Source organism: Nicotiana tomentosiformis, chromosome 7 (assembly GCF_000390325.3).
Source record: "Nicotiana tomentosiformis chromosome 7, ASM39032v3, whole genome shotgun sequence".
Taxonomy (NCBI): Eukaryota; Viridiplantae; Streptophyta; class Magnoliopsida; order Solanales; family Solanaceae; genus Nicotiana; species Nicotiana tomentosiformis.
Window position 1 is genome coordinate 28826975 of NC_090818.1, and position 14691 is coordinate 28841665.

At 40.7% G+C, this 14691-nt stretch overlaps 1 protein-coding gene across 1 annotated transcript; it reads right to left on the reverse strand.

Annotated features, from left to right (window-relative positions):
• Window positions 1–8760: 8760 nt before the first annotated feature.
• LOC138895403 (uncharacterized) lies at window positions 8761–10342 on the reverse strand. The gene is made up of 3 exons (XM_070180088.1): window positions 9762–10342; window positions 9563–9658; window positions 8761–9463 (listed from the first exon to the last, which is right to left on the reverse strand). Exons 1-3 carry the CDS (start codon window positions 10340–10342, stop codon window positions 8761–8763), a joined length of 1380 nt encoding a protein of 459 aa, XP_070036189.1.
• Between the last annotated feature and the right edge of the window lie 4349 nt (window positions 10343–14691).

The following is a 14691-nucleotide window of genomic DNA, read 5'->3' on the forward strand; positions in this document are numbered from 1 at the left end:
TATTGGTATCTTCAGAGGGAATATTCTATTGAATATTTCCCATGTTTGTACTTTTAGGGTTCTTTAGGAATATCCCATATAAATAGAATGAGAGATAAGGTCAAGGGCAGGTAATATTCTATGTGATAAGAACTCTTTTCAAAAGCAAGCTCTCTAGATAAATAGAAAGAACACCTTTCTGAAGAGATTCGTCTTTTTGGATTATTCCTTGTCATTTCCACCAGATCCGAGAAAGTCTTTCATATTATCATATATTCTTGTTATTCATCATTGTCAGAGGAAGGAATCATCCACCTCATTCAATATTAGATGAATCTTCCTCTCTATTTACATTTGGTGCCATTTATTGCTATTTAATATATGATATTTCTAATACATTATTGCATTTGCAGCATTTAATACTCAATGCATTAAATTTTCCATGACACTATCCACATCTCTTACATTACTTAACCCAGATCTGAAGTTATTATCTTTAAATAGGATTAATCGATTAATTAGTTTAGCCAAAGATTATCACTTTTTGGTCAAACAATTTGGCGTCATCTGTGGGGATTTCCTAGTCAAAGTATTAGTTCCTTTCAGATCTTAGAAAAAGAAAATAAAAAAAATGCAAAACCCTATCTTTTCTTGTGTGCACAGTCTGACATGGCAGGTAATGGGGAAGAAAGGATGAAGGCAGTAGCCGATCTCACTACCAACCTCCTAAATACCATCAATGAGGTCACCGAAACAGATGCTGAGGACATGATGCCAAACGCCTCTCCCAGGCAAAATTGTTCACCCCTTCCTCATGGCAACATCACAACTTCACACGGTGAATGAGCCTCTACGTCCACAACAGAAGAGGCGCCACCAGCGGTGAAAAGGCTTCTTGAAGCGTGGTTGACAAACACGCTGACCAGCATCCTTGACAAACCCGCCCAAAAGGCGAACAAGGAGAACGCAAGGACTTGTGTTACACTAATGACATACGAGCAGCACGACCCTCCTCCCGTAACAGCTATCAATCACAACGTTAATAATGTAGTTGACGACACCCTCACAACCATTTTGAGGAAGATGAAGGAGATGGAAAACGAAAACAAAATGCTCCGAGACCAAATGAAAGAGCACTAAGAAAGGGTAGACAAAATACCGGGTGCCCTAAAACTCTTACCAAAAAGGGACGCCGGTCGGTTTGTTGAACAATCGCATACGCCATACCTAAAACCTTCAAAATGTCGTCGTACCTGAAAATATACGATGGAACGACGGACCCTGAGGATCATGTGACCCACTACGTCACCGCAGTAAAAGGCAACGACCTCGCGAAAGAGCAAATGTCTTCTATATTATTGAAAAAGTTTGGTGAAACCCTCACCGGGGGAGCACTAACTTGGTATTCACAGCTACAAGCGCGCTCCATTGAGACGTTCGAGGAAACGACCAATAAGTTTGTAATTTTCCATGCCGGAGCTAAGAAAGCAGAGGCGAGAGTGAATGACATATTTGCCATTAAACATGTCGCGCCCCTTTTTCTCGCGAAATCGGGTTTCGACATGTGACAACTCTTTTAAATGGGTATTAAAAGAGAAGAGTCGCCACCTAATGATTATTAAGGTGCGTTAGGGAACCTATTTGCAAATGATTCTGTTTTGACTAGTCAATTTCACCAAAGATCGGGTAAGGGCTCAAATTACCTCAAAGAGAAGGGGTTAGGCACTCTTCGAGGTCCACAACTGTGAGTCCCAACCAAACTTAGAACTATGTGGATTATATAATTAGACTAGGTGATCAAATAAACAAAGGTCGGAGAAGTTCATTATAACACAATTGGTACAAATCTTTCAGAACTACAAGATATAAATACAACGTTTGAATAACTAAATGTAGATATAAAGAGGGGGGGGGATCCTAAGTTTTTTAGCCTAAAGGATCACCCCGTGCAACATAAATAATACTTCGCAACTCCCTTTAGATAGGAATTGCTCATATTATTCAGCGGACACATACTATCATCTCTTGCTACCCAATTACTATGTTAAAGTTGTTTACCTAGAAGGGCTCTAATTCAATTCTAAATCGTACCCTATGCGTGCACTACCCGTCACGCCTATAGTCCAGGAGGCATTGGACCTCTATTTGGGTGGTTCTAGAGTTTTCTTAGGTTGCTCAAAATGGTAAAACTACCCGACATTCAAAACAAGTAGGACTTCATGTAAAGACAACTAAAGGCTCAAATCTGCCTCCACACATAAACACAAATGCACCCGGGCAGTTTAGGAAGTGCATAGTTTCAGAATTAAGACTTAATCCTATAGGCATGGTTTCTAGGTGATTCTGAATTCCAGCATCGTATATGCAACGTTATTACTCTTAATGAGGCGAGGAGGTAGTAAACTATTCGTAAGCTTAAAATTATTAGTGCTGATTTTATAAATGTGCACCTTAGAAAGGTGACATTGTCCTATAGACACGATTTCTAGTAGTGGCGTATCTAAACAATGAAACAGTTATGAGAATCCAGTATTGACCAGTTGATCTCACAAATAAATTTACGCGAGTGATAATATCCTATAGGCAGGATCTCTAGCAATTGACAATCAAACCTAATTTTTTATAATACTTTATCCCTATAGGCATGTTATCTATGCGGGCAGTATGATAACAACAACAATAGCTAATTGACTATTAAGGTCCTATAGACATGATTTCTAGATAGGCATTAGTGATCATATAAGCATGCTGTCCAATAACACATAGCAGTAGACATGGAGAACAAATAGAGTACTTAAGCTTATAATTTGATAGTAAACAAGTTGAGTGAGTGTGTGATTACTATGTGCATGGTTTCTACTAGTGTGAAACACATGAGAGTTAAAATAGCAAGTAGAACACATAAGTCCTATAGGCATACTTTCTACCCCTTGTACGAGAATTAAAATACCTTACCCCTTTTATTAATCATCCCGTCTGTTCAATTACAAGATTATTACAGACCCAGAATTAAATATGAATAATTACATAAACAGACTACTATAGGCCATATGATAGGCCCAATATAGATAACCCAGTATTTTCCAGACCTTCGACAGCTCCAGTGGACTCGAATTCCCAACTCATAAGATCAGTCTAGTAGGTCTGGATCCAACAGCCAAGCCCAGCATCACATAGAACCAAATACCAAGCCCAAATGAAGGACATGGTCACACAAGCAATAGACTATGTGATGAACGAAATGAACAGAGTAGAAAGTCCACATACTTATTTTCTTAGGACTATAAAGCATAAGCAAATTCGTGTGGCATGTTGACAGGATATACAAATTCATGTTGCATTTGGTTATAGGGGACATGACTGGTCTTTGTAAGATAATAGGCTATTTCTAAAGAAATTTCAAAAATAGACATGGTCCAAAACAGCTGAAGACAATTTCAAGCAGGGGATCAGCCTTAATAGAATAGTTTTAGCATAACGAATGACAACATAAGTTCAAACAAGTGAAAGAGTAGCATGTGCAACATTAGCAGAATTGAGGAGGTATATCACTTAGATTAACATGGCAAACATACATGCCTAGTTTTCAGAACATAGCAAAGCACCAATGGGCCTAAAAGAGACTCAAAACTAAGAGATTAAGGCATGAAGGTCTAACGAAGTTATAGTCAGAGAATGGCAAGTAAGCAAGCAAGTAGGCATGGCTTATAACAGTCGATAAGAATCTTAATCACAAAGATTTATAAGTCCAAAGATCATGTTAGAAAATCATATTAACTTAAGGTTAATAGAATATGCACACTCAAAGGCTTGTGCGAGTTGACTATACATGACAGGAGAGGCTAGGTATATTGAAATTCAACTGGAAGCGTTAGGCAATGCTAAAGAGTGCAGAATTGACTGAACATTGAGACAACAATTAGCATATAAGGTTCATGTGAACACAAGGCAGGAAAACAATAGAGCATACATAAAGCACTCATCAGAAAATAGTTCAATCAAGTAAATTCTGGGCATGAGATGATCTCCTAAGAGTTCCAGTACAAGGGATCAAGGCAAGGCATGTGAAAAGACTTAAACAATAGGGGTCAAACTAATAGATTAGGCTTAAAGGAATCGTTCAAGTTGCACATATGAAATAGGTATGCACCAAGACTCAGAATCCAAGTAAGTTCAGATAAAAACCAGGGGGTATAGGATAATGAAATCAAATATGAACATGAATAGAGGCAAGCAACAGCATACTGATTCACAAAAGCCAGAAAGACATGAATAACAATAAAAGAAAATAAATCGCAAGAATCTTATTACTCACCAATTTGCAGAATTAACGAGCTAATAAGGCAGAGATTAAGAACCAACAGCTTGCTTATCAGTAACATGGAGAGAACAACAAAACCCCCAAATTTCTTAGTGCGTTAGAGTTCTCAAGGGTTTCAAATGAACCCATGGCAGTGCTCACACTGAGAGAGAGGTTGAATAGTAGGATTTCGGTGGTCTTGGCTTTCAGCCGGCCAAGGTCTCAAATTTCAGAATAGTAGAATGAGTGGGAGTGAGAGAATAACAGTGATTAAAGTCTGTTCAAGGGGATTTAGGGGAGAGGTTTATATAGTAGTTAAATCAGACGAGCAAATAAGGAAATAAGTCAATCAAACATAAAAAAGGAAAGAAAAATATACATGCAATCAATAAAGCAACCAGTAAAAGAAAGAAATCGAAATTCAAACCCTAATTAGGGTTCAATATTTGAAAATACGTCTACTCTATGAGAAATCAACCATTCTTCCGTGTATATGGACGAGATATTGTCCAGATCTTAGCGATTGAAGTTGAACGGGCCTAAATCTGAAAGATGGTACTTGCCAAGTTTAGGCAAGTACTAAGTAACACCTTAGTCTCGTAAGTAACAACAAAGTAACGCGTAAAAGGTAAATAAATCACAGAAGGAATCCATGATTTGCTCGGATTTGGAGAAGATTGGGGGAGGCGGCTAGGGTTTCTGAAGGAGAGAGGAGAGAATAGAGGCTGCTGTATTTAGGAAATAGGGATTAGGTTTAGGTTATGGGCATATAAGGAAAGAGAGTGGGGTGTTTGTGAGCCGTTGATCGCTTTTGATCAACGACTGAGATTTAAACGGAGCTGGGTCGGGTTTTGGAAATGGGTTACGTCTGTGTTGAGATTAAGGGGTCGTTTGGATTGGGCTGCTGGAGAGGAAAGTGAATGGGCTAAGTATTTGGGCCAAAATTGGTCCGAAAATTAGCCTAAAATTGGGCTTCTATTTAAATACACGAAACTTATCCAAAAATAATTTATAAAAATATTATTTATGTACTAAAATGATTAAAAATAATAATTTAGCATTATAAAAATATAAAATTCTATTTTGACACAAATAATGTAATAAAAGAGTACTTATGTATGAACATAGGCTATTATTGCAAAAATTACATAAATAACTAAAATATAGATATAATTATATGAAACGATATAAAAAATATTTTAAAACATGTTTGTGGGTGTAAAATAATAAATTAAGATGATTGAGTTATTGCAAATAATTTAAGGAAATAATTAGCAAATATTCAAGTAATTTTAATGCAAGAAAAAGCTTTGAAAACTATGGAAAATGCTTGTATAAATCTTGTAAATTAAGTAATGATGCAAAATAACATTTTGAAAATATATATATACTATTTAGAAAAATATGAGGGCAAAATTGGGTATCAACAACTGCCTCTCTTTACCCTAGAATGATGAAAGAGTTGCCGGGTAAAGAAAATGATGACCAATTTCGGCCTAATTGAATGAGGAATAATGTGATTTGAAAACTGGGGTCGAACCCTGGTTCTTGAGTTGCTTACATATCCCTGATGTTACGGGAATCAGGCTGTGTGTAGTTCTGGATCCAACGGCGAGCGAAACCGATGGAGTTGTTATGAGAATGGTCGTATATTTCAAAAAATGTTCTTTAGGTAGGACGGTGTTGTGAGCGGAATCATGAATGGGAAATGGATGTTGTGGGCGTATCACGAGGCAGATGCCTGAACGGTCATAGAGCGAGAGGTAGGCACTATTGGTTACGTTTGAAGTGGTATGAGGATGTGAACGTTGAAAATGAAAATCGGAGCGAAGATTGCTCCTGTTTGCAGAATAGTTACTCCCGAGTTACCTGCAAAAACTTAAAACATGGTGCATGCGAATATATATGGGTTATTGCGAAAATTTAAACATGGTGCAAATTCCCTTTGGACCATGAAGATTGTCTTTGAACGAGGAGGATGATGTCCTTAGACCATGACGTCCTGTGCCATGAAGCGTATGGCAAGAGATTCGCAGGCCATGAAATGGTATCCTCGGGCCATGAGGATGGTGCCTCTGGACTATGACGCCTTTGAATAATGATGTGCAATCTTAAGAGATCCTAAGGCCATGGAATGGTGTCTCCCGGCTTTAAGGATGATGCCTTCGGACTATGACGCCTTCAGACAAAAATGGCGATATTTCAACCTATGAAATGCATAGATAGGATACTTAGTCATGTGCGCGAAAAGACAAGGCTTAGTCTTGTGTGAGATGAGGTCAGTGCTCAGCCCTATGCGAAGGAGGGAGACCGTGTTTAGTCTCATGCCAAGAAAGGCAGTGTCTTGCCTTGTGCAATTACGGAGGCAATGCTTTGCCTTATACAATAAACGAAGACAATGCTTAGCCTTTTGTAAGGAAAGGCAGTGCTTAGCCTTATGCAATTAGGGAGGCAATGCTTAGCCCAATGCAAGAAGAAGATACAATGCTTAGTCTTATGCAGGGAAAGGCAGTGCTTAGCCTTATGCAAGAAGGGATGCAATGCTTAGCCTCATGCGAGAAGAGGAGACAATGCTTAGTCTCATGCAAGAAGGGGAGACAATGCTTAGTCTCGTGTAGGGAAAGCAATGCTTAGCCTTATGTAAGAAGGGAGGCAATGCTTAGCCTCATGCGAGAAGAGGATATAATGCTTAGTCTCATGCGATAACGGAGACAATTCTTAGTCTCATGCAGATGAAAGCAGTGCTTAGCCTTATGTAAGAGAAGTGAAGAGCGACGGTGAGAGAGTGAAGTATTTCTTAGCTGGATGTGTTTGCGTTTAGTAACTTGTCATCACGAAGGTAGTGATTTGATGTGCATATGTATTTGTGAGTATTACTATTTTCTATGCCTGCATTCAAAGAAAAATCGTGAGTTTTGCGGGGGGAAGGTCGGTTCGTTCTCTTGACCCCTTGCTTTGTCTTCATTCTTGTCTTGAAGTCTTGTTTGAGTTGCCCTGGGTAACATCTGACTGTCATATAAACAAAGTTTTTGAAAATATGTATGCATTTGACAAATTATTTGCAAAAATATAGTTGTTTGAAATGTATTGTAGTATGTGAGATCTAATAATTTTGATGAACCGGTGATTGTGATACATTTAGAGACATTGCAACCTCTTTGCCTTAGAATTTTGAGGGTCCTCCTCAAAATTCTGCCACAGTTTAAATGTATACTCTTGACAATACTTTTTTGGTTATTCCACATATGACGAAGTTGGCTGAACTTGCGATCTTGCCCCAGTTTTTTATCATGGGAAAATGAAGATTTTATTAAGATGTGACCGAACCCACAGGGCTGCCTATGTATCCCCTCATAAATGGGAATCAGGTCAAGCGTAGTTCAGTTACATCAAATGAAGAAATGCGAATGATCCTAAACATAGTATCTCTTGACTGCGTCTGAGTTGATAGGTTTTGGCCAAATTTCTCTGTCCATTTCTGAAAGTATGAGTGCTCCTCCTATTAGATTCGCTTGATATGGGAAGATTCGCTTTAGCACCAATTGCCCCGGTGTGAATTTCCATGGTCTGATCTTTTTGTTGAAGTCTCTTTCCATCCTGTTCTGATAGAGTTGACCATGACACACTGCATTCATTATTTTACCATCAATTAGAGCTAATTGCTCGTATTGGCTTTGTACCCATTCTGCATCGTTGAGCTCAGCTTCTTGTATAATTCTCAAAGAAGGGATTTCTACTTTGGCAGGAATAACTGCTTTAGTGCCATAAACCAATAGGTAAGGAGTTGCCTCAGTTGATGTGCGAACTGTAGTACGATATCCGAGCAGAGCGAATGGCAGCTTCTCGTGCCATTGTTTGTAATTATCTACCATTTTCCTCAATATCTTCTTGATATTATTGTTGGAGGCTTCTATGGCTCCATTCATTTGTGAAATGTATGCTGTAGAGTTCTTATGCTTGATTTTGAAGGTTTCACACATGGCCTTCATCATATCGCTATTGAGATTGGCGGCATTGTCGGTGATGATTGACTCTGGTACTCCGAACCGACAAACAATGCGGTCCTGGACAAAATCTACTACAACCTTTTTAGCTACAGCTTTGTAAGATGCGACTTCAACCCATTTTGTGAAGTAGTCTATGGCCACTAGGATGAATCTATGTCCATTCGAAGCGGCGGGCTCGATCGGGTCGATGACATCCATACCCCAAGACGAGAATGGCCAAGGTGAACTTGTTGCACTGAGTTCATTGGGTGGTACCCGTATCATGTCAGCATGTATCTGGCATTGGTGGCACTTCTGAACATACTTGATGCAGTCTGTTTCCATATTCATCCAGAAATACCCCACTCTTAGTATCGTTTTGGCCAAAGTGAACCCATTCATGTGTGGTCCGTAGGTTCCGGCATGTATTTTCTCGAGCAATCTAAATGCTTCCTTGGCGACACACATCATAATAATCCCAGGTCTGGATTCCTTCTATACAGAATTCCTTCGTTTTGAAAGACGTGGTTGGCTAATCTTCGAAGTATGCGCTTCTGAGTATGGGTGGCGTGCTCTGGATATTCTCCCTTTTGCCAAATATTCCTTGATGTCGTAGAACCACGGGTTTCCATCGCTCTCTTCTTCAACATGAGCACAATAAGCTGGCTGCTTATGAATTCCTATTGGGAAAGGATCGATGAAATTCTTGTCTGGATGTTGTATCATGAAAGACAAAGTGGCTAATGCATCTGCAAACTCGTTCTGAACCCTCAAAACATGTTTGAATTCTATCTTAGTAAACCTCTTGATCAACTCTTGTACGCAGTGTAAATATGGTAATATTTTGGTATTCTTTATAGCCCATTCTCCTAAAACCTGATGCACCAACAGATCGGAATCTCCAATTACCAACAACTCTTGAACATTCATGTCAATGGCCAATCTGAGCCCTAGGATGCAAGCCTCATATTCTGACATATTGTTGGTACATGGGAACCTGAATTTTGTGGACACCGAATAATGTTGGCCGGTTTCTAATACCCAGACAACTCCAATACCTACTCCTTTGAAGTTTGCTGCTCCGTCGAAGAACATTCTCCAACTATCATATGTTTCAGTGATATCTTCTGCGACAAACGACACATCTTCATCGGGAAAATACGTTTTAATAGTTTGTATTTTCCGTCTACGGGATTTTCTGCCAAATGATCCACCAATGCTTGCCCTTTGACCGCCTTCTGAGTTACATAGATGATGTCGAACTCACTCAATAATATTTGACATTTTGCTAACTTACCCATAGGCATGGGCTTCTGAAAGATATATTTCAGTGGATCCATCCTTGATATGAGGTATGTGGTGTATGCACTGAAATAATGTCTCAACTTCTGAGCTATCCATGTTAAAGCACAGCAGGTGTGTTCCAGCAAAGAGTACCGGGCTTCGTAGGGTGTAAATTTCTTGCTCAAATAATATATTGCATGCTCATTTCTTACAGTTTCATCATGTTGTCCCAAAATGCAACCGAAGGTTCCGTCCAGCACAGAAAAATAAAGTAGCAGTGGCCTTCCTGGTTCTGGTGGGACCAGAACGGGTGGTTTGGACAGATACTCCTTGATTTTATCGAAGGTTTTCTGGCATTCTTCAGTCCAACTTCTTTCCTCAGCATCTTGAAGATTGGTTCACATATTACTGTTGATTGTGCTATGAAGCGACTGATATAATTGAGACGCCCTAAAAAGCTCATCACATCTTTCTTATTCTTCGGAGGTGGCAAGTCTTGGATTGCTTTAACTTTTGATGGGTCCAACTCAATCCCTCTGCGACTGACGATGAATCCTAATAATTTTCCGGCTGGGACTCCAAAAGGACAATTTGCAGGATTCAGTTTCAGATTATACCTTTGAAGTCGATCGAAGAATTTCCTCAGATCTGCTGTGTGATCCGTGCTCTTCTTGGATTTGATGATAACGTCATCCACGTACACTTCTATCTCTTTGTGTATAATATCGTGGAAAATAGTTGTCGTAGCTCTCATGTAAGTGGCTCTAGCGTTCTTCAGACCAAATGGCATCATTTTATAACAATATATTCCCCACGGCATTATGAAGGCCGTCTTTTCAGCATCCTCCTCATCTATCCAGATCTGATGGTACCCCGCGAAGCAATCCATAAAAGATTGGAGTTCATGTTTGGCACAGTTGTGGATCAATATGTGTATATTGGGCAACGAGAAATCATCTTTGGGACTTGCTCTGTTCAGATCTCAATAGTCAACATACACTCTGGCCTTCCAATCTTTCTTCGGAACTGGCACAATGTTGGCCAACCAAGTCGGGTACTCGACCACTCTAAGAACCTTGGATTTGATCTGCTTGGTGACCTCTTCTTTTATCTTCAAACTCATATTTGGCTTGAACTTTCTGAGCTTCTGTTTCACCGGTGGACATGTAGGATTAGTGGGTAGCTTGTGAGCGACTATGGATGTGCTCAAACCCGTCATGTCGTCGTAGGACCATGCAAAGATATCTTGATATTCTTTTAGGAATCTGATGTACTCTTCTTTATTTGATGGTGATAGATGAATGCTTATGTGTGTTTCCTTGACCAGTTCTGAATCCCCTAAATTAACTGCCTTAGTTTCGTCCAAATTAGACTTTGGCTTGTTTTCAAAATTTACCACTTCTCTGACGATTTCTTTAGGTATTGTATCATCTTCCAGATCCTCTGAACCACTATCCTTATGTTGCGTTTTCTCATTACATGTCACAGTCACAGGTTCATCGGAATATGTAATAATAATGTTGTAAAGAGAAAAAATGTAGAGAATAATAGTAAATACAAAAAATAGCAATGCATTAATTGAAATCTTTAAAACGTTAACAAATGCGGCTTGATGACTCGAGCAATTATTTCAAAACAAAATACTAAAAATGTCTCAAATGCTTAAAAGTAATTGATGCTAATCTGCCAAGCTACCCAGGAACTCGACGGGGCCGGGACGGTGCAACAATCCAGTTCTTGAGAATAGTTCCTCTTTCCACGGTCTGAATGATAAGGTCTCCATCCTCCTCCTCCTCAACTATTGCACTGCAATCCATATCTTCTTCATCTAGAAATAACTTCCTCATACCGGCTAAGACTTCATCTTCCTCAGATCCCCACATCACGTTTGCTTATTGGTATGTCTGTTGTAGAGGTGGTACCGGTTGTTCCAGTGGATAATAAGGACCACGCCATGGCGGTGACCAATCTTGGTACTCTTGCCAAGTATATTCATATCCGAGCCCAAAAGTTGTACTATGACGTTTTGGTTGTACTGGCTTGGTGATCCCTTGGAGGTTCTTGCCGAGACCCTTGCTAAGTTCATACCCTGTCCATAGTAATATGCTTTCTATCTTGTTGCTCCACCATTTGTCCTTTTCAATTACATTGACGTGCTCAATGCGATGGTACGTCTCTCCTCCCAGCTTCTTCCTATTATCAATTACTGGAACGGCCTGATTGGTGTAGATAAGGTTGCTTCCATCCCCACGAAAAATCACTTCTTGATGATTCCATTCAGATTTCCTAGCCTGATGCAGAGTAGAAGCCACTGACCCAATGGCATGTATCCATGGTCATCCCAACAATAAATTATAGGTAGCAGATATATCCAGCACTTGGAACTCGACATCGAACCAAGTCGGTCCCATTTGTAGGTTGAGATTGATTTCTCCGATCGTGGCTCTTTGGGATCCATGGAACGCTTTCACATTCATACTTACCATTTGTATCTCGTGCAGGCCTTTACCCAACCTCTTTAGAGTTGTCAGTGGGCATATGTTGAGACTGGATCCTCCGTCTATTAGGACCCTAGCGACAAACTTGTCCTCAAATCGCACTGTGATGTGCAATGCCCTGTTGTGACTTAGTCCTTCTGGCGGTAGCTCATCTTCGTGAAAGGTGATTTTGTGGCTTTCCAGCACCTTCCCTACCATGTTGGCCATCTCCCCGCTAGTGATGTTGTTCGGTACATAAGCTTCGCTCAGCACTTTCATCAGGGCGTTCCTGCATATCTCGGAGTTTTGCAGCAGCGACTAAATGAATATCTGAGTGGGAGTTTTGTTTAGATGATCAACAAGATACTCCCTTGCTTGTACTTTCCTCCAGAGGTCATTAGTACCTGTATCGACAATAGGTGGCTTAGATGTGGTTTCCTTGCTTGTTCCCCCAAGTTTTCAGGTGTATAGACTCTGCCAGTTCTGGTCATGCCTTGTGCCGCACTTGTCTCCTCTATTTTAGCTTTCCCTTATCTCCTGGCTTCTGCAACATAGTCCCATGGGATGTCATCGGACTTGTAGGATGGTTTGGGAGCTACCATCACAGTGAAGGGTGCAGTCACCTCGACCTCAAATGGTGTTTGGGTTTGTACTACAACTGGTGTGAGGGTGAGCGGAGATATTTTAGGATCATCCCCCTCCCGAATAAGTCTGATTGACCCTTCAGGGTCCCATTCTTCATTAGTATCTATTACATTTACTCCCTCACCTCTGTGATCTGGGAGATGATTGTTGCACACATTTGGTGCAGTTTTCTTTGACTGTATGACCTTGTTGTCGATCAGTGTCAGAATCTTGTCCTTCGGTGTGCAATACTCATCAATTGTATGACCCTTCATGCCCGAATGATAGGCACATGTCTTGTTCAGGTTGATCCACTGAGAAGAATTCTCCATAGCCACAGCAGGGATGGGAGTGACATAACCAACAACCTTCAATCTCTCATATAATTGGTCTATGGGCTCAGCGATCGAGGTGTATTGTCTAGGTGGTCTGCGCTCAAAGTTTGGTCATGGGTTGTGGTAGTTTTGGCAAGCTGGTGGAGGTAAATGGTAATATGCGGGTTGAGTGTTATAGGTATGGTAGGTGGTAGAGGGTTGGTGGTATCTGGTGGGTGAAGGTTGATATGATGATGGAGGTGTTTGGTATGTGAGTGGAGATTTAGGACCTTGGGCCACCATGACAGCATCTACTTCCTTTTTCTTTGAAATACCTCCCGATTGTAAGGCTTTGTTTGTGGCTCGCAGTTCTTCGAAATTCGTCACCATCCCACTTTTAATCCTTTCTTCTATTCTTTCTCCTAGCTTGATGATGTCGGAGAATTTGTGGTTCTCAATAACCATCAACCTTTCATAGTACTGCGGGTCTCGAGCTCGGACAAAGAACTTATTCATTTGTTCTTCTTCGAGTGCTGGTCTTACCTTTGCAGCCTCAGATCTCCGCTGAGTAGCATATTCACAGAAGGTTTTTGTTGGGTTTTTTTTTTTGTGGTTCTGAATGTAGAAAATGTCTGGTGCATTCTCTGTGTTGAACCTGAATCTGTCCATAAAGTCTGATGCCATGCCTACCTAGCTCACCCACTTCTTTGGATTCTGACTGATGTACCAGGATAATGCATCTCCTGTGAGGCTTTGCATGAACCGCTTCATGCGGATTTATTCGTTTCTACCCACTCCTATAAGCTTGTCACAATATGTCCTCAGATGCACTTTTGGATCACCAGATTTATCGAACATTTCAAATTTGGGAGGTTTGTACCCCCCGACAACTCTACATCTGGCTGAATGCACACATCTTCATAATTCAAACCTTCAATGCCTTTACCACCTTTGACATTCTGAACTCTGCCAGAGAGCTTCTTAAGTTCTTCCGTCATATTCTTGATGAGCAGGTCCTTCTCGGATGACTCGGGTATGTATAGGGTTTGTTGCAGTGTGTGGGGTAAGGTTTCCACATATATCGGGTTGCTTTGGTAAACTCCGGGGATCTGGGTATTTGGGTGATCATTTGTTGAGTTTTGGGGATCAGGAATGGTTTGTGGTGCATTCTGGGAGTATGATAAGTGGTATTCTGTGGATATTGGGTTGGGTGGTGATGGTGTTGTTGAGGAGTTGGTACTGGAGGAGGATTAAGGTTTTGGGGAGGTGTGGGGGTACTGGTGTGGTGCATGAGGGTTTGGTGGCGGGTTTTGGTGTTGTGGGTTTTGTGGTGGTCCTTGGTTCTGGGTGTTCAGATTTTGTTGGTTAATATCAGGAACATTTAGGGTGAGAGAGAGGTTTGCCAAGTTTCGGACCTGCTCAAGTTCTTCTTGTAGCTCCAAAATCTTTTGTTCCAGATGTAAGACCAGTTCATTCTGTGCCAGGGTGCTTCGACCATCTGAAGTTTCGACATTCTCTGCTATGGTGGCGTTATCCTTTCTGATACTGCTCATATCATCCATCTTCGCTTTTCCTTTGTTCTTGCTCTTGGGATCGCTTGGTGGAGGAGGAGGTGGAGGACCTCTGGATCTAGTGTGATATGCTGACGATGCCAGTATGCACGAACCAACCTTGGGGAATGGGAATAATCAAAAGAAAGAAAAAGAAAAAGGTAACCAAGTCAGTAA

Bases quoted from the DNA above. Each gene is read 5' to 3' on its own strand.
- LOC138895403 (XM_070180088.1), bottom strand. From the start codon at position 10,342: ATGATGCCATTTGGTCTGAAGAACGCTAGAGCCACTTACATGAGAGCT. The intron at 9,659-9,761 runs GTAAGAAATGAG...TAACATGGATAG, and splicing joins TGGGACAACATGATGAAACT to CTCAGAAGTTGAGACATTAT. The intron at 9,464-9,562 runs GTAAGTTAGCAA...ATCATTTGGCAG, and splicing joins TCAGAAGCCCATGCCTATGG to AAAATCCCGTAGACGGAAAA.